Below are 20,874 nucleotides of genomic sequence, written 5' to 3'. Positions count from 1 at the left end.
CCTTAAGAAGTGCTGAGATTAAGACTATCACAGGAGAAAGTCAGTGCAAATTATACTTCATAGGCATCATCACCATCGACTGGGAAAAGTTTCTTACTTAAAGTGCTAATATATAAAAAACCTGGGAAGAGGATGTAAGATAAAAAATGCTTTCTTTTTGTTAACAAATAAGACACTGCTTGGATGAGGAAAATCTCTGTATTAGCCATATTCTAGTAATAAAGCATTTACAGTAAAAGGAAAGCTAGTATCTGTTTTACATGAATTGATCTTTCCTATAAAATGAGATATTTAAAATTTTAGATATGTAACATCACCTACAAAACTGGTGAACTTTAAGAGTGCAGTGTTGTTTAGAGTTTTTAAAATGTCAGTTTCAAAACATTATACCTTCCACAGCCATAAAAAAGAAAAATATTTAAACACTTCTAATCAAAAAAGTTATACAGTCATGAATTTTTATAAAGAAACAAAAACTGTATGTCACACTATCCCCTTTTTTAACGCAATTGCTGATCATACTGAATGTCATGTTAGTCGTTAATATGTTTAAAAGGTGATTTAATGTGCCACATAAACTAGAGACCACAAAACAATGATAGTTATATATATATAAATCATCAGTTGAAATATGAAACAAGTGTAAATTTGAGATTTATTGTGCACATAGTTTTATAAATGGTCTCTGTTCAAGTCTTTTTTTTTTTCCATTAAAAAAGGGTAGATAGTAAGGGATTTATGAGTAACAGAATGAAAGTAATTCAGTTATAAGCCATTTAAAAATTACCCAGCATAAACTTAAATAAAACAGAATCTAAAAAAAATTTTAAAAAGAAAAAAAAGTAGGTCTCATGCCAGCAATCTTGCTCCAGGGATAGTACTGATCTTTCAGACACAAAATTAAAACTGTAAGAACAATGCAATTATTTTGTGCTTCCCAGATGCATACAGCTTTGCCATACACAGTGACTGCAGATTAGTTGATCTATATCATAGATAATTTGAATTTCAAATCTTAATGGGAAATGCTTGTCTGGATCTAAGCAAAACTATAAGCCTTCTGTTTCACCAGACCAAAATGTGTTCTCCATTTTCACTGCTCTGATACTATTATGAAGCTCCATTTTCCAAGAGATGGATACATATGACTGTGCCCTCAGTCTGGCCCATACTTCAGGGGAATGTACTGATCAGAGTATACATAATAAAATGAATAGCTGGCTTCATTTAGAGGAACAGAGAAACTCTCTGAGTAAATTGGTCACAGTTGTCACCATCAACAGTCTGCGACTGAATAGACTGTGCCTTAGTCAGTTGAGAAAACTGTAGTCATTAGGGGCTGTTAGCATATCAAAATGATGCCAGTTAAATCGGGCAAATCAATACATTACAGTATGCTTTCTTTTTGCCCCAATAGCTAACCAGGGGATTTTTGGTGTTGTTCAAACAGGGCTGAGATGGAACATTTGGGGTCCACAGGCTGCAAAGGCTACCTTTGGCCTGATTCAATTATCTGAATTGAGATCTTGCTTTTTCATAAAAGTTTTAGGACCATCCATTTATTTTCATACATATGAAATTACATATGCTATAATTTGAAACGTGGTAACTGAAAGGACCTCCAAATACCTAGAACCTGACGCTAATAACTAACATCGGTAATCAACACTTTATCGGGAGCAAAGACTTTGGAGATGAAAGACTCTGTTGACGACATCTATACCCCATCTCCCCACAGGGACCCTTCACAATACCTATTTTGGGTTGTTGTTTGCCTGGGAGAGGGAGTGGAAGAGGGAAGAAGCACTTCCCTCTTTTTTTGTTTTGTTTTAACATAAATATGAACACTGGAGAAATGATGTACAACAGGCTATAGAGCATCTATGGCCTATTAACAGAACCATAAACATTCAACAACTTAAAAAAATAAAAGCACAATGGAGAAAAAAAAATGAGGTGCATACATGCCAAGTGCTAGCCAACACTGATGAAAACAAATGTTAAAATGAGTGTGAAACTAGAACATATGAAGAAGCCAAGTCATGCAGTTAGCACTTGTTCACCTGACTGCCCAACAGATTCAGCAGTGGAGAGAGCACTAGTGGACCTGGAATGACGTCGAGAGGCTGCAGGTAAAAGGAACGGCAACACCCACAGGATTAACAGAGAAGTACCCGAGACAGAATATGCCACAGTCCAAGGGAAGTGCAGGGACTGCTCCCCAGAAGACCATGTCTTCTCATGAAAAGAAATGGCGCTAGATATGAATGGATAGCAAGTGCCGATTCCCAAAGTCCATGGCAGCCTGCTGGCTCTCACACAGCTGGTAAACATACAGGCACAACAAAGGCACTCTTTAAGGTGCTCCTTATGCATCAACTAGCTCAGACTCCAGGTTTATATTCACGCCATGAAGCCTCTAGCAGCCATTATGGAAATATGCAACACGAAGAACATCAGGAGCCACCGAGCACCATCTAAACCCCACGGTGGAACAGCAGAGGATGGATTACCAACTCAGCTCACGAGATGTCTCATAAGTATGTGATGCACACGCGACCATGCACCAAAAACAAAAGCAGAGAAGTTTATAATGTTATTTGAACAGAAATAGAATGAATCACAAGAAGGGGACTCAACAACTGGAATGCCATTTTCCTCAGTCAAAATTTGTATTATTGTGTTTCACGAATATCCTAATTATTAACTGACTTATTGTTTAATTGTTGGAAAGTTAGTTGTACTAAGTTTAATGACCTTCCTTGGAGAAGCATTTGCAGTCTTCTGGTTATGAGCACTGGCTCTGTAACACAATGGGGGGGTCAATCCTCATTTGACCACAACTCGCTATAGGACCTTGACAAGTACTAACCCTCTCTGTCTCAGTTCCCTCATCTGTACAATGGTGCCAGTAATGGTACCTACCTCTTGGGAGTTAAGAGATGAAAAGAGATCATCTATAAAGCACTTAAAACAGTGTCAGGCACAGAATAAATGATAGCAGTAACAGAAGTAGTGCTGGTGGGGTGGTGGTGGCAGTAATGGTTAAGAGTAAGCTCCAATTAACACTTAGACATTAAATATTTTATTAGCAAATATTCATAATAAGCATATTAATTCACCTATAGGAAAAAATATATGCTAAAATTCATTCTCATGTGGAGAGAATAACTTTTAAAAATAATTACGAAATATAGACTTGGTTCAAAACATGAATTTATTAACCGAAGTGCCTTGCAATATATGGCTTTTCTTTACCTCAGAAAAAACCCAAAAGATAATGTACTTCTATTCATTGTTCTGAAAAGAACATGGTGATTGTGCCACAGAAAACTCAGAGATTTAACAAAGTTACACTAAGCAGTGCTACTTCCCCCACGCTGCTAGAGTATGGTATCCTGTACACGTTCATGCTTACACACTTAGTCACAAAAATATGAAAACCTCAAACTCTTCAATATAATTTTATTTATTTAAGCTCATGTCACTTTATGAAATGTGCATATTGTAGTATAAGTGGTATTAAATAGCAAAGGTTGCCTAGTTAATGAGGACAGATTTTTACCAGTTTGCAAAAGGAAAAGAAAATTCCTAATTACTCAAGACGCATAAAAATAAATCAGCAGTCTCTAAAACAGCTATTATAAAATAATCACTTTCCTTAAATAAGGAAGTTGGCAAAATATTCTGTAAGACTGAAGCAAACTATTCATATACTGTACAACCATATCAGTATTGTACCTGACAGTTTCAACTGAGAACAGCTTTTAAGCAATGCCTCATCTTAAAGTTCCTTATAAAGTTGTCCTTTGGGGTTCTGTTTCAACAGAATATTCTACAGTAAACCTGTCCTTTGTCATGTTCTCAACTGAAGACCCAACAATGGAATCCCAGGTGGACCCACTTTCATCACAGCTTGATTTACAGCAGAGTCCTACAGCCCTAAGTTTCACTTAAAAGTTGGCACTGTAACCATATATATATAAAATGTATATTCATATCATTAAAATGGTCCAAAACAACCCTGTAATAAATGCAAACTTAAAACCAATATATATCACTGAAACATAATTACTTTCATTTCCTTTTGTTTTTTAAGTGGAGGTTGGCTATCTAAGTTGATTCAAAGGAGCACTAAAACAAAACCTCATTAATTTATAAGGGGGTGGGAAATGATTACTAAAGTGAACGAGAAAAGGAGCAAACTTGACATTTGCTGAAGGGCACAGTAAGTTCCCCTGGGGACAATAACCTCTGGGACTTATCTATGAATTCCCAGGTCCAAACCCCAAGCCTGGAAATTATGATTCTGAAACATCACTGAGCACTTTCTCTGTGCCTAAGCCTGGAAAGGCCTCACAGAAAGTATTTAATACACTTCGGAGGAACAAATGAAAGATGCCAAATTATCAGGACTGCTTTCAAATGAGGCAGACAATGAGCCAACCTTTGACGTTAAGACCTGGATGCAAAACCTGGCTCCACCACTTAGCTGTGTGACCTTGAGAGAGTGAGCTACTCTCCCTAAGTCTCTGTTTTGTCATCTGTAAAAGATGGATGATAATACCTGTCCCAGAGGGTGAACAGGGACCACAGTGTGCTTACTGACTGCTCAGAATGGTGCCAGGTACACACGAGCACTGCTGTTGTTCTCGCTGAACAGAAGTTTTATGATCAGATTTAACCCAAGGAGGAAAAAAAAGGCATGATATAAAAATTCAGCTGAAAGGATGTTAATTATTGCCTTGACCGCAACAGAAGACATGAGCTGATGGTGGAGTTCGTTAAGAAAGGGAAATACCTGCACCCACATCTTCTGCCTTGGTAGTAGCAATTACACATTTCAACATTCTGGGCTGTTACCAAGACACTTAAGCAGATCCATTTCACCAAAGAGAGTGACAAACAGACTAGATCACTCAACCACTCAGGCTTCAATTAGGACCTCAAGAATTCAGCATACCTTGCCTGGTCCAGAGACCACATGCTGGATTACAAATGTTGCTTCCCTGGACAGTAACAAAAATACTAGTACATGTATGAAATAAAAACACTGAATTGCCTCTAAGAGACAAAATAAGCAATAAACAGATTGAATTATTCACTTATTTAATAGGTTGTTTGGAAGGTCAAATAGTGAGCAAGGAGGCATAAATACACAGCCTTAACCTAAAAGGAAAAATCACCAGTTCATTCAGAAAAAAACAGCATTGCCGCCCCCGGTTTGTTGAGAATGCTGACCTAATGCTTCCGGGTTGCTGTGGAACAGCTGCCGTGTACCAGAGAAGCTGCCCCACTGAGGGTCTCAGGCTGATCAGGAAGAACGTCTCACAACGGTATTTTCTCACTAAGTCAAGAGGACCATCTGGCAGAGCTTCTGCATCTTTTTACCTGCTCTTTCTCTCACCTTTATAGAGGACAAGGAGTCAGAAAGAACTGTATCTAGATTTGGATTATTGATATTGATTTGGAAAAAAAGATATTGAGAAGAAGTGTATGACATGAGAAGGAGACATGGGCAAATATTAAGACTTTATGCCTTTGATCTAACAGCCGTCTTCTGTAATGACATTTTTATGTGTGAAAGACCTGTTACACAGAGTCGGACAACAGACTGCTGCTGGCTGTCGTTCCGTATAGCAACTCCAGGCCTGGCCTCACTGCCACGACATGCTGTCTACCTGCTAAGCTTATCCAGAGGAAAACGTACAGCTGTACAGCACTTAATATGTCAGAACTAAAACACAATTACTGAAGAATACAAAATATTTCTTTTTTTGTGAAAGAATGTGTTAACAGATGTCCTGGGGGATTAATAATTTGCACTAGACAAAAAGGTATATTATATGTCCATTTTAGAGAAAAGCAGGACTATTAAAACTAAGAAGAATAGGTAAATACAATATTCTATAAAGGATATATGTTTCTTTTTTTTTCTTGTTTTTCTTGAATCCTAGAATCTGTCAAAACACAAATTCTGGCTATGAAAAGACTGAGGGCAGGGGGTGGGGCGGATGAGCAGCCCAATTCTGGCACCTGGCTAGTGATCCGAGACACAGTACTTATACCACCTCATGGTGACCGAATATTGTAACTTTTGTCCTGGGATGGCGTCAGGTCACAGACATTAAGTAGTCTATTGAGCCCAGGAAGAATGAAAATATCTGCATAATTAACATGTCACTAAAGTTTTGCATTGGGCTGTACAGCTAAGCAGTTTATCAAAAAGCTGTTTTTAGATTGCTTTAAAGAAAGCTTTGAAATGACTATTTCACAAAAGCACGGCTAACATCTTCACTCATGCTGCTTTTTAGATTAACGTTATCACCCCTAAACTGAGCACATTTAGTTTCCTAAACATTATAATGATTTTATCTTTTTTCCTTCTTTGAATTGAATCCTGTATGGTCTGATCTCTGGTAAAATTAAAAACAAATAGTAGAAATTCAATGACTAAGAATAAACTTTGGATTAACGCTACTTTTAAGCAGCAGTGAACTTGAGCTGAGCTTGTGTTAGAAATTCCCACACAGATGGGCTTGCCTGGTAGCAAGCAGTCATAAATGCCAACAGTACAGACTGAAGTGGTGCTTTTTTCCTCTGATATATAAAAATTGAAAATTGCCAAAATTCAAGCATGCAGAGGGGGACAACAAAGGGTGACTAAGGAAGAGGAAAGAAAGAAGAAAGGACCACAAGGACAGCAGAGGAGGGAAAGCAGGTCATTCCACCCAGCAGTGTCTCCGACAAGCATCTGGAGCAGGGGAAGGAGCTCTGCTCCGAGAGTCAGCGCCTACATGTACTCACCAAGTGGAGGAAAGCCCCGAGCAGGGCTTGTATCTCGGCTGCTCTCACGGCTGGTATCGCGGCTGCACCCCTGACTCATGCTGGGTCGAGGGATACGGCTGCTCCGTGCTAGTGTGCAGCATGAGGGGTTTCAGAGAAGGTGAACAAGTTTAATGAAGACAGAAAAACTCACAAAACGTCAGTCACATTCTGTTAATGTAATCACGACATTGTCTGCGCTGGCAGTTCTGATGACTGAGCACCTATCCATGTGGAGGTCTCACTGACTGACGTGCCAACAACAGGAGAGGGTTTGGATTAAAACTCGATTCTGCTCAATGCCTCAGAAAGCTGTGGGCTTTAGAATGAAGGTGAAAAAATGCCTAAATGTAAGAAATGAAAGAAAGCTTTCCAAAAAGCAAACTGGCATCAGAAAACATAAGATCAAAAAGCCTTCTAGAAATGATCAGTTCTTATGGCTTTAACAAACTTCTCAAACAAGATGATGCAAGACCAAAGCCATTTTCATATGCCCAGGCTTTTTAGAAATATAAGTTAATTTGGATTAAAAAACAGAATAAAGCCTTTCGTCACTGAAATCCATGAACTTGCATAATTAAAAGCAAGAGGGTTCAACTTCTCCCAGTATGGCCTTTTTTACAAAGAGAATTTGTAAGGACTGACACAGCTGGAGAACCTACCCACTTTGAATAAGTGCGTAGATGCTTCAAATATATTTAATTATCTAAACCAACAGATATAAAGAGTTGGGAGTGCTATTCCTTTATTTATTGGTCCCACCATTTAATTTCTGCTTTTCTGGTGGGAATCCAAAAAGGTTTGCCTGTGGTTCCTACTCAAGCGCTTTCACTTCCCCAGCCTAACACATGACTCTATGGTATGTGGACTGACAGTCCCAACATTCATGTTCAAAGATCCCTCCACCGCCCTGACAACCACCAATGACTTTAAGATTATCTATGGATTTTACTGTTCTCACATTACAAAACACTGAGAAGACAGAGTCACATGAATAATCTACGGTCTGATATAACTTGGCTGTAAAGCTCAAAAGAAGACTGTGATGCCCTTGTTTTTCAATTTAATTTGAGAAAACAGAAATACAGTACTGGCAAAATACTCAGAAAGAACTCTGCATACTGACTATGTGTAGCCACCTGCATAATAGCTCCTGGAGACAATAAATATTTCCATCTTGAAAGGATCTACCAATTCTAGACAGGATAAAAATGTCTTTCTCAGAAATTTTGGAAAAAATAAACTTGATTCACTAATGTAAAAACAGCCATGTTTACTATATTGCAATGAGCATAGACTACTATTTCAGAGCAAAGGTAGATTTATTGTATGGCCAAACTCCAACAAGAATGTCTTACAAAAGTGAATTATGAAACTCTCTGACAAAATAAGAACACGGATGTGAAAAACCAAACCAACTTCCTATTGCCTTCTCTCTCGGTGCTAGAGTTGACTAGACCCCAAAGGTACATAAGTGATGTTCAAATGCTTAGGTCTGCCCCGACAAACAAGGAAGGGTCAAGCACAGGAGTGCAATCTGAGCAATCAGTCAAAACATGCCTGCATTTGGAATTCTCTAGTAATTCCTAAATTCTCCTTCCATTTCCCATAGTGACACGAAAGGACTGAGTTTCCACTCAAAGGAGCAGGGCCTAGTCAGCAATTCTATACAACATTCTAAACAGCTCGTACAATCAGGGCAAAAGCAGCAGGTGCTAAATTAAACCCTTAAAAAACTAGTGAGTATCTACTGATCCCACTGATAAACGAGAAGCTACCTAGAACCAACAAAGCAACACTGCTTATCCTTAGAGCATCACTCAACAACTAACTTATGAAATGACCTCTCCAATTCCATGCTAACTCACTGGTCCAGACACTTAGCTTCTCTGGGTCTCAGCCTCCCCTTAGGAAGGTCAGGAAGAAGGAGTGCCATCATTTAAAGGAGAAGGGTACTGTGAGAAAATGTACACATGTAAGCACTTCCGAGTTCCTTGCTGAAAGGCATACATGAAAATCTTGTCTATTTCAATGCCCACTCTAAAACAAACAATCAGAAGGTAATAAAAACAGTCCTGATAGTTTTTCACATATGTGCATGCTTAGTTGAGCATTTTCTTATAGTTTCTGCCTAATTAGTTCTGAATTTTTACCCAGCTCCCACTCCCTTCCTTAAATTAATATACATGCTACAGCAATGGGAAATCTCGGCTCTCTCTCCAGGCTGAGCCTGCTTTGTGAAGACAATTAAAAGCATGAAAAAGCATAAGTAAATATGTTCTGAAATAACAATATGCATAATTCTTAACAAGGTTTACCCTCGCGGTATTTCACCAAGAGAAAGTTCATTCACCCATTCACACTAGCTAGTTCCTTTAACATACGGTTAGTAGTAGAATACAGAAAAAGAATTCTGTTCACAGCTTTTTCAAAATCTGCCCATAGTTGCCCCAAACCTCATTAAAGTACATCTAGTGGTGATATCAACAGTTCAAATGTTGGGTAATTTAAAACACAAGAGGTAAAACACCCACTTAAGTTATAACAACACTTCCAAAGACCAATTTATAAGGAGGATTTAAAATAAGTATATAAATAACTAATTTTTACAAAGACTAAATAATTAGGTAGTCAAATTTAAAAAACAATATACCAAACCAACTTGTCTCTTTATTGACGCCAAAATTGAACATTCTATGTGAGAATATGTTACGGAGGAGAAGGTATAACAGAGAAGGAAGAGACAGTACAAACACACTTGCCATTTGAACTTTCTAAAAGCAGTATTCTTAGTTAGCTCTGGAGTCTTGCGCTTAGATTAAATGCCAGGAAGCCATGAAAAACCATTTAATCGGTTTTCATTTCTTGTGAGACGCTCTTCTCTACCTTAATAGCATTTCAAAAACAATCCTGACTTTTGCCTTTTAAGGAAAGATCCTACCAGAATTCATATTAAAAGCAGAAGTACAAGAAGAATAATGAAAACTGCCAGAAGTTAAAGACATGAAATATCTCCTAGTCTAGATATTTTCATGTTTTGGTCTGCAGACAGTAGTCTAATTTAATAGCGGAAATTGATTACTATTAATTTTTAATTTTTTCAAGTTATTTTTAACCATATAATCTGAAAACATTTTAAACACATATCCACAAAATGTAAGTTTCAAAAAGTCAAAATTTTTTATAGCCTTTTCAATAGATAAGTGAGAGAAGAAGGGAACCAAAGGCAAACTTCCGAAATACAACTGCTATAGATGTTAGCTATTTACGCGACTTTATTATTTGTCAAAAATAGAATAAAACACAAAAATGAAACAATTTATAAATATATCCATTTAGTTGAACAGTTTATGAAGGAATAAACTGCCAAGAAAAAAGAAGAGTAGCAGGGTTTTATTTTGTTTTTTTGGTTATCCAACAGAAATCACATTCTGTTTTGCTTAAGAAACCTTAACAGCTAAAAAAGAAGAGCTTTGGTATCATTTTTATCATAGGTGAGAAAGAAAAATTTAGTTAAGAAATATTACTTTAAACAGAAAAGGCATAGTTGGACTAAGCATAATTTGTAGATAAGTAGAATTAATTCTCAGTGCAAATTCCAAGCCCAGTGTAGTGATGACTAAAACTATTAGTTGGTTGAGGATTATAGTAAATATTCTGAAAAGATTCTCCCTCCTTTTCTGGATATTTATATTTCAAGTTGTTATATAATGAACCAAATGTTTAGACACATAGCCATATACCCAGTACATACTAAATGATCACAGTAATATACAATCTATTAATGAAAAATGCATATTAATATAGGGGCCAGCCCCGGGGCATAGTGGTTAAGTTCAGTGTGCTCTGCTTCAGCAGCCCAGGTTCACAGGTTCAGTTCCTGGGCGTGGACCTACGCCACTTGTCAGCCATGCTGTAGTTGCAACTCACATACAAAATAAAGGAAGAATGGCACAGATGTTAGCTCGGGGCTAATCTTCCTCGAGGAAAAAAAAAAAAAAGAGGAAGACTGGCAACAGATGTAGCTCAGGCAAATCTTCCTCATCAAAAAAAAACAAAGGAAAAAACTCACTAATATATCTGACACCCTATAAAATAGCATTTCTAAGTAATACTATAGGAAGACATCGCAAGAGATTTTGTTCATATAGATATATGAATATAGATGAATTCATATATCTATCTTCGTATCTGTGTGTATTCTCACAATGTACACAAATTTAAATATCTTCCTTAATCAGATTTGTATGTATGATCTCAAAGCTTTAGACATAACTAATCCCCGTAATGAGCATCTCAAGGGAACTACTTTCTTCAAAATAATGTTTCAAACAAGAACTCTTTGGAGGGGAACAGGCTCCTATTTAGTTCTTACTGACGGATGTTTCATAGCACCTCTTTTGAAAACTTCTTAAATGCTGTCTTTTCAACTATATGCAACACAAACTTCACAGTCAAGCCCATGGAATACTGGGTCTTAGAGTTATGTTTGATAACCAAGGTTGGTTTGTTTCCCAATTCTAAGAAAAGGTAAAAAGGGTATCTTTAATAAACATAAAAAGTAAAATCCAGAAAAAGAAAAGAATTTGTAAAAGCATGAAACTAATCTGGATTGCCAAGAGACAGCCTAAAAACCTAATCAACTCTGGAAAAAGGACAGCTGAAAGCTCACATCTAGATCTGAAATCAAATGCATACTCCAAACAAAACCAGATCCAAACACAGAAATGTTACAGCATCAAATCTGAAATTTGCATACTTCAGTCATGATGTTTTTCTCTGGTTATAGCCCCATTACTTGTTTTTGGATCCAAATAAGTGGTCCTCTCAGGGACCACGCTAAGTAATGCCAACAGAGGCTTGGCATCACATGGAATTAACAAAACCACTGCGTGGCTACATTTCTCACTTGCTTCGGAAATGTTAGTCAAACCAAATAACGTCTGTTCTGTTTCTCAGATGTCTGTCCCGGCCTTCCCCTAGTTCAGGCAGCCTTCAAGGACTTTGATGAGCTGGACTCAACCAGTCCCTCTGTCCTCACGTCTCACCCTACCCTGACAAACTTCCTTTGCTAATAGCCAAATGAATTACTTGTAGTTCCCAGAACACATTACTCTCCCTCTTGTCTGACTGCTTCTGCTCATGCTTCTCTCTGCCCCAGAACCCTTTCTCCTCATCTCCCCACCCTGCCTAATCCCAACTTATACTTTATCAAAGTAGGACCTATTCTGGAAAGCCTCTCCTAGCAGGAAATCTGGGAGAACTGGGGCAGACAAGGACCCTAAGACACTCCTTTTCTATGGTCCCAGAGCTCCCTGTCATAGAATCCGTCACAATGTATACATTTTCATCTCTAAGACCACAAGCTCTTTAAAGTCAGAAGCTAAATCTATTTCACTTATCTACTAATCCAAAGGTCTAACAAAGTGCTTAGGACATCATAGTAAACATTCAAGTAAAAGTGTTGAGATAAATGAATAAATAAGAAAGATAAGCCAACAGGACTAAAGAATACAGTACTCTGATTTCACATTGATAGATTTTTACCCTTAGAAAGCAGGTAAAGATATAAGAGTGTGAACATAGATTTTTCATAATATATTACAAAAGACTTCTAAACTTTTACATTAAAAAGGTAGCATACAAATTAGATTTTAATAGAGTAAAAGAGGTCTTTGAGCTGCTGAGAGTAATGCATATAATTCTACATCTTATTACAAAGAAACTAAATACTACAACACAAAAATAAATATTATCTATTTGGTTTTCATCTATTCCTAGGCTTCACACTTAAACAATATTATGTCAAAAGTAACTATACACATTCTTTGACCACAAGTTTCAACAATTAGGTCACAGAAGATCAAAATCAAAATAAATGTGGACCCAGAAATTACTTTTGCATTTATATGGTTAATGGCTGATCAGTGAAGGAAAAATGAAAAGCAATATTGTTTCTAATTGTGAAGTAAAAAATCCTGCTATTCCCCCAATTCTACTATCTTGCAATGACTCTAAAACACTTCTGTGTTTAGCCCACAATGATGCAATTCATTCCCATCAATGTAAATATTAAGACCCACAGTTTTCAGTTATAAGTGAAACCCGAACATGCCATAATCTGTAAAAAGTGCAAAGTGAAATGTCTTTTTAACACACACAAAATGACATCCTTGGTTCAAAAATAGACCTCTATTTCCTACATTAGACAAAGTCATTAGATTTATAATCAAAATTACGACCAAGTACAGAGTGGTGTCCCCAGGTCTCTGAGAAGCCTTACCTAACCCTATTCGGTTTGGACTTGTTTCTCGGCTGCACCCCTGGCTCCTGGGAATCCTGCTTCGTTTTTCTGAAGGTGTCACAGGGGGCCCTCTGGAGGAGCCGCCACTGCCCAACAGCCTCCCTGGGGAGCTCGACCGGCTGCCAGCTAAAGGGGGCAAAACAGAACGGAATAACGGATAAACCAGGGGGTAAATTACAGGAATTTCAAAAGCCAGTTTACACATTAATTTGGATCAAGTACTAAGAGAATTTTATATAAAAATAGCTTCTTAGTTACTGGTAGTACTAATTTTTTAAAAATGTAGGAGCAAACAAGAACATCAAATTATCATAAAAGAATATTTATACATAGAATTCCTGGTGGACTTCTACTAAAATGACTGCAAAATTTCTGATTCAAAAGAGCAGGCTAAGCACAAACAACTTCCCTGTTCCACAGCAAATTTCTACAAATAACCACAAAGGTGTTTATTCACTTTTGTTTTTTTATTCTATTAAGAGTTGATATGTTAAACAATTTTAAGTATAACTGCTGGAAGAGTAGAAATATAAATACAAAAGAAATTTCTTAAACATTAGTGGAAGACAATGGATCCAAGAAAACTCCACTAATCTAATAAATGGAAGAAATGGGGGCAGGGAGATGAAATAACTAGAAACACAGTAAATAAAATAATCACAAAATGTGATAGGAATAAGCTCAAACATATCAGTAACCATAATAAACATGGCTAGATTAAATTCACCTATTAAAAGATTACAGAGATTCTTGGCTTGGGTTTAAAACAAATGAAATGAAATTCAACTGTATATTGCTTACAAGAGACAAACAACATACCTAAAACAAAATAACAGAATATAACAGCATAAGAAAAGGACAAAAGATATTTCATACTGATAAAAGAATTAATGAATCTTTATGCTTCAAATAACATAGCTTTGAAAAAGATGATAAAAATATAGGAAGAAAGTGAAGAGGTCATAATTATTAACAACCTCTCAGAAGGACTAGAAACTAATGAAAGGCTAAGACACCAATCAGAAACTGACAGAGTAAGCAGTCAAAATTCTATAGATACATATAAACATATTCCCACATACACACATGTATATCTCAACCAATAGAATACACATTCTTTTCAGCTTTCCACACATGAATATAAAAAACCAACTACGTAGTAAGCCGCAAAAGAAATCTGAAAAATGTACAAAAGTTGAAATCATATAGACCACATTCCCTGAGATGTATCCAATAAAATTAGAAATTAAAAACAAATAATATGGTTAGTAACTTTTGTTAATGGGTAAGTAGCTTGATAGCTATACAACCATTTCTTGTGGGACAAAATTCTCTCTTAGAGAAAACAGCAAAATTTTAAGGATCATACCAACAGACAAGAATGGCAGTCATTTATTTAGATAGATCATCTCCTTAAGTAGAGAGTCAATAAAATTCTAAAACATAAAAGTGCACATTATCATGTACCAGAATAGAATGACCCAAAGGTAAAAACCTTTGAAATAACATTTAACCTAGAAATTAAACACACACACACACACACTCTCCCAGCATTCAAATGAATCACTAAGGTGACTACTCACACCAATTAGTACTTTATAATGATTTAACTACAACTTAAAGTGAAATTCATTGTAAAAATCACCAGTACACATTACTATGAAGAACCTGTCTCAGGATCTATTAATTTTGCCCATAAAATGTGAGCACACAAAAAACTATTCAGCTGTGTAAAAGAAGAAAAGAAATCCACTTCAAACTCTAGAATTTGAACATACAGAAAAAATGCAGAAAGATTAACTAAGCTCATTATAAAGAGAGAAATTATTATTGTACAAGGAACATAGGGTAAGGGAGAATGCAAAAAAAAAAAAAAAGCAAGAAGAGAAATGGCTTACCACCAGCAGGATTAGCAGATCTGGATCCTTGATTATGAGAGCAGACCAAAGGACAGGCAAAAAGTGGATTAAAAGACAATAACACAATACAGAAGGTCAGCATGCAACACACCACAAATGTCTTTGTTCACAAACACATTAGTAAAAAAGCTATTTTTTCTAGATCTTGTTCCTCCTAGTCTACTTTTCTACTTATGTTTATTTTATACAAATTACACTACATCGGATCTGTTCCTGCAAGACTTAGAAACCTACAATGTGCCAGGCACAGTGCTAGGCATAGGAGATGCAGAGAAGAGTGAGACAAGTGCCTTGCCCTCCATGAGCACATCTACTCTCTAAGCTCTGGGCAACCTGAGAAGTGATTGTACCTTACTCATTTGTATTATCACCACCACTTTAAACAGTGCTCACCACATAGGAAGTGCTCAATAAACATCAGTGAACTGAAAAAAACTGCTATTAGCTAGCTTCACCTGAATGTCCTATGCCAAATCCTCAAATATTTAAATATTAATCTTCAAATATTTAATCCTCAAATATTTTAAAATATGCCAACTGTTAAGGGCTGTAAATCTAACATTAATGAAATCTACTTACTACTAAACCATGACTACAAATACTAGTATACTACATTTGTAAAATATATAAATATGCTCAGATTTACCTCCTATTAAAATAACAAAAAAAACATTTAATTTATATGCATAAGTTTAAGATTCAGGGTTGATCATTTGCTGGTATTGTCTCCCTTTCTGTGAGTGGAATTTGGTGAGTAAAGTAAAACCCAAGGGTTTTTAAAGTGGAGCCCTGAGGCGGGGTGCAGTATTTTTATATGACTGAAGAATTAAAGCTCTGTCATCACCCTCATCCCCACTACAGAAGAAACTTTCATCTTTACCACCTCTTAAGCAGAGGACCCGGCGAGGGGCAGGGACCCCTGCAGAGGCCAGTGCCAATAAAGAGCAGACATAAAGAAATGTAAAATACTGTTTAACCCTCACTCTCCAAGAAAGGAAATAACACTGCACAGCTATAGGGTTGGACATTTTTTATTCAACTCAATTTCAACATACTGACCTATATTCTGAGTCGAACATTTTTTGTCAGGAAAAATTTCTTTGCAGTAAGATCTGAATCACATTTATGAAGTCATGAGCAGAGTATTATATCCATTTGCGACTCCAGGCATCACTAGAGTTCAAGAGAATAACCAGAGCCAGGATACTGTTCCCAAGGTTCTAGAAGCTTCTGGGCTACACCAGCACAACCTATGTTGTGTTGTTTGGTGTTTAAATACACTTCTTTGTCAGAGAAACCTGGGTTCTGTAGCCTCACTAAAGGCAGCATTATGACTGACCTTGCACTTTCTTTTCAGAAATGATATAAGCTTGTCTAACATAAGGACTATACTTATCATAAGGGACATAGAAAAGCATCTACCTTCAGATAGAGCCGAGAAAGGCATTCTAAATACTAAGAGAGAACCTAAGGTTTGGCCGCAGACTAACTGCTCTTTACAAAGCCAGACAGCTCCCAGGGCTGCAAAGGAGGCAGCCAAGGGTGTGTCAGCTGAGGAGTGCCGTGCTGATGGCACACGTGCAGCTGCTGGGGAAGGGAGTCTTCCTCCACCGTGCTCACCTTGCCCAGGAGAACTCTGATACCCAGCTCCACTCTACATGCACAGAGAGGGAGCAGGGGACTCAAAGTCACAGGTAGCTGGGAAGTGAGACACCAGGGCTGGATCCTAAGAATGATCGGAACACATTCATTCCATCTATGACTGCTTCCATGGCTGTGGCTAACAAACCAAGTGACTCAACATATACAAAGAAGCAATAATGGAAGCGAGGGCAGCTGGGCAAAGCAAGAACTGACACCGGCAAGAAGAGAGGAGCAGGCTGCAAATGTTAGAACAGAGGGTTAGAGGGGAGAGGTTTTGATGGATTTACTCAGGACCGCAGGAAAGAGAACTCGGCAGTAACCTCCCCAAGTCCTGCTCTGACATGACATCAGAGGGATTTCTTATCAATAGAAAAATGGGCCACAGTTCAGGTACGTTTCATATTGAGAGGCTTGAGGGAGAGAAATTATATTTTAATGTTTAATGCTTAATGATAGAAAATTTAAATCACCTGGACAGGAGACAAAAGTACACTTGAATACGTCCATTTTCTAAGCTTACCCCACAAGAATCAAGACTACTCACAGTTCCTTAGAACCAAAGAAATGTGTTTTTCCCCTAAAGTCAATGAAAATACTGTAAATTTTCAACTGCAGAATGGGCTATTGAATAAAACTAAGATAACGGCATAAATATGCTTCTTACGCTGGGACTGTGAAACCACTTTAGCACGACTGCGGCCTCGACTGTCGGCAGGCGTAGACGCGACGTTGGTGGCACTCCCAGAGCTTTGTCGTCTAGTGCGGATCCGACCTGGAGGACACAGCAAAAACAGTGTTTCCATAATGTTCTCAATAAGTGTGACCTACTCAAGAAAACAACCCACACGTGAGCAAGGGACAAGGCCTGGGCCTCCTACAGGGAGAGCAGCTCTTCTCCATGTGTGGTCCTGACACGTGCTCCTGTGGACACACACGTGCATGAAGTCTGTACACACAAATTCTACAGAGAGGTCAGGAACCTGAGAGTGAGTCATGAACCTATCAGCTGCTTATGTTTCAATTATTTTACCATATTATGTTTTCAGATGAGGAGGTGATATCCATTTGAGGATTTTTTTCCACAATTTTTTAAGGTTTAATTCTTTTTTTTTTTGGTCTAAACATCTGTCAAATTTCTAAAAACAGAAAAGAACACATTAGCTGTCATCTTAAGAAAAATACTACAGAAAAAACAGTCAATACAGAAAAAACCTTCTTCGCTCAGCACTCAACAAAAGCTACAGCGCTCTGCAGAATAAATGTTTTGATACACAGCATTAAAATTCTATTTTAAAGCCTGTCTGCCAATAAGTTTCTAGGCTGCAAAAGATGAAGATAAAAAGAATAAATATTAGGAGTTCCTAGGGAAACAATCACCTAAAAATAATGCAATGTTGTAGGCATTTATGAAAAGAATTTGCCATTGTAAGTAAAGCAATATATTAACTTCAATTATTAAACCATGAAACCATAAAAATTAAAATGAGTTCATAAATGCAAAATCATTGATGATCAGACTAGTATGATTAGGGATTAACCTTTTTTTAAATTCAGGGCTTCTTTGGTTTCAAAGGAACACAAAATGCTTCTCCTGCCATAATTCAATCAGAATAGCAACCTAATAGGGAAAACACAAACCAATTTGAACTCCTACTGGCTTCTTACATAGTTCAAAATCATTTCTACTTCATCCTCTGAGAAAGCTTGCAGAAAAGTAACAGAGAAAAGCAAATCTAAGGCTTAAAAAAGGTTGAAGAAAGGGAGGCAAGGAGCAATAAAAGAAACCACTGTGTTACAACAAAAAATTAAAACTAGAAAGAATTAATAACTTTTAATAGCAGTTTAAGGAAAGACATGCACAAATTCTAGAAACTATACTAAAATTAAGAGCTATACCATATATTATACTAAGAGCTATGTACGTTAAACTCAGAATTCTCACAACATAGAAAGCAATTATTCCCATTTTACAGAGGAGCAAACAGAGCAACAAGAGGATTAGTTAATTTGCCCAAGGTCACACTACTGGTTTAGACACCTGTGCCCGCTCGACTGGCTGGCTAGCCTATGAGTGAGGGCACTTCACTTTCCTAAGGAAGTCACTGAGCTAAATCAAGGCAGTCACCAAAGCAAAGGGAACGTGAAAAAGCAACTGAAGTTCTTACTTCAAATTCATCATAAAATATTTAGGTCACAAAAAGATTTTTTAAATGAAAATTCATAACTATGCAGCTTAAAAAATAAAAATCTTCTTTGCTCTATATTCCCCCAACATTTAACATGGTCTGAAACCCAGTGTTCATCATTCCCTTGCATTTCTTCATAATTTCTAATACATATAGTTGCATAAGAAATAGACGGCATTATTTTATATATTTTAAATGTTTTTAAATTATATATTCTTCCAAAACTTACTGTGTTGCTCAACATTTTATTTGTGAGGTCACTTAGGGAACTGACTTTCTCTGCAGGAGGTAAAGGAGAGATCCATTTTATTTTTTCCATATGACTAACCAATGTCCGAATAAATTTATTTAACTCTTTTCTTCTTGATCTACAAACCCATCTTCTTCATTTTATTAAGTACTAACATATATGCAGGGGTCTGTTTCTCAGCTATCTGTCCCATTAATCCATGTGTCCACACCTGTACAACATCACAATGTTGTGACTAGCTTTTGAAAAGAATCTTGCTAACTGGTAAGGCACATCAATCCACTTTTTCCCAAGACCCGTTACTCTCTCTCTTTTTTTTTTTTTAAAAAAGATTTTATTTTTTTCCTTTTTCTCCCCAAAGTCCCCCGGTATATAGTTGTATATTCTTCGTTGTGAGTCCTTCTAGTTGTGACATGTGGGACGCTGCCTCAGCATGGTTTGATGAGCAGTGCCATGTCCGCACCCAGGATTCGAACCAATGAAACACTGGGCCGCTTGCAGCGGAGCACGCGAACTTAACCACTCAGCCACGGGGCCAGCTCCCCGTTACTCTCTTCCATATGGATGTCAAGATACAATAAAAAGACCTGTTGAAATCTTGACTGGCATTTTGTGGAATTTTGGAGAAAAAAAGACACCTTTATGATATTGATCTTTCCATTGATTAATATTTTATTTATTTCACTTTCTTCAATGTCTTTCAATAAAGCTTTATAATTGTTTCCAAAAGTCTTGCTCAATTTTTATAGACTTATTCAAAGGTGCCTTATTTTTATTATACACAACGTATCTTACTAAATTATATTTTCTAACTTATTGACAAATAAGAATGTAATTAATCTATTTTGATCTTAACTCTAGGAACCTTGCTAAATTTTTATTAATTCTATTAATTTGTACATAGATTATTTGGAGTTATCTAAATAGAACATTATCTATAAATGAGTCTTCAGTTTTTCCCTTCAAACTCTGCCCTCTCACTTCTCTGCCTTTATCCTGCTGTCTTAGAAATGTAGCACAATACTAAAGAGAAGCATGAGCGTAGGCTTTGTTGCTGTGAGCCACAATTTGAAAAACTAATTCTGAAATTTCATAGAAGTATGATATTTCAACAGGTTAAGAAAACTCACTTCTATTCCTAATTGCTCAGAATTTCCATCAAAAATTTTTGTTGAATTTTTTAACTCTTCATCTGCATCTTCTGAGATAAAAGAATTTTTTGCCTAAATGTGCTTAAACCTGGGCTAATCCTTATGATCATGAGGTACCACTCACATACACAATGTTTGTACTGTACCTTGTCTGATGCTAGTACTAAGGTTACACAAGCTGCATAAACCAGTGAGGGAAGTATTCCTTCTTTCTATTCTCTGAGCTTATGTAAGACTGGAATTACCCAATGCTTCACAGAACTTGTGTTTCTTAATCCTCTCAATGAATGTTTAATTGCTATTTCATTAACTTTTACTCTCATCTTTATTATTTCATTCCTACTCTTCTGTGGGTTTATTCTGTTCTTAACAAATTAGAAACAAACTCCTAATTCAATCTCTCTTCTAATATAAACTTAAAGCTATGAATTTACCTCTAAGCACTGCTCTTGCCTCATTCCACAAGGATTAATATGTAGTTCAACATAACGTGTTGCTTTTTTAAAAATACATTACTAGATCTCATTAGCTTATGTTTTGCTTTGGAAAAATAAGTTGGATCCATACTTTACACTTTAACCAATAAAAACAGCAA

At 36.9% G+C, this 20,874-nt stretch overlaps 1 protein-coding gene across 50 annotated transcripts in view; it reads right to left on the bottom strand.

Annotated features, from left to right (window-relative positions):
- CLASP1 (cytoplasmic linker associated protein 1) overlaps nt 1–20,874 on the bottom strand; it is a 258,954-nt gene that overhangs the window by 67,358 nt on the left and 170,722 nt on the right. For 15 of the 50 annotated variants that reach the window (XM_070581036.1, XM_070581055.1, XM_070581049.1 and 12 more), the window contains 5 exons: nt 17,357–17,464; nt 15,028–15,054; nt 13,109–13,255; nt 6,808–6,915; nt 2,064–2,126 (listed from right to left, as the gene is read on the bottom strand). In XM_070581036.1, the coding sequence (XP_070437137.1) occupies nt 2,064–2,126; nt 6,808–6,915; nt 13,109–13,255; nt 15,028–15,054; nt 17,357–17,464 (453 nt within the window). The remainder of the gene's footprint in view (nt 1–2,063; nt 2,127–6,807; nt 6,916–13,108; nt 13,256–15,027; nt 15,055–17,356; nt 17,465–20,874) is intronic. The other 35 variants (XM_070581077.1, XM_070581060.1, XM_070581070.1 and 32 more) reach the window with 5 other exon arrangements.

The sequence above is a fragment of the Equus przewalskii genome, chromosome 17, assembly GCF_037783145.1.
Source record: "Equus przewalskii isolate Varuska chromosome 17, EquPr2, whole genome shotgun sequence".
NCBI classification, from domain to species: domain Eukaryota; kingdom Metazoa; phylum Chordata; class Mammalia; order Perissodactyla; family Equidae; genus Equus; species Equus przewalskii.
This window is presented reverse-complemented; position numbering and strand designations above follow the sequence as displayed.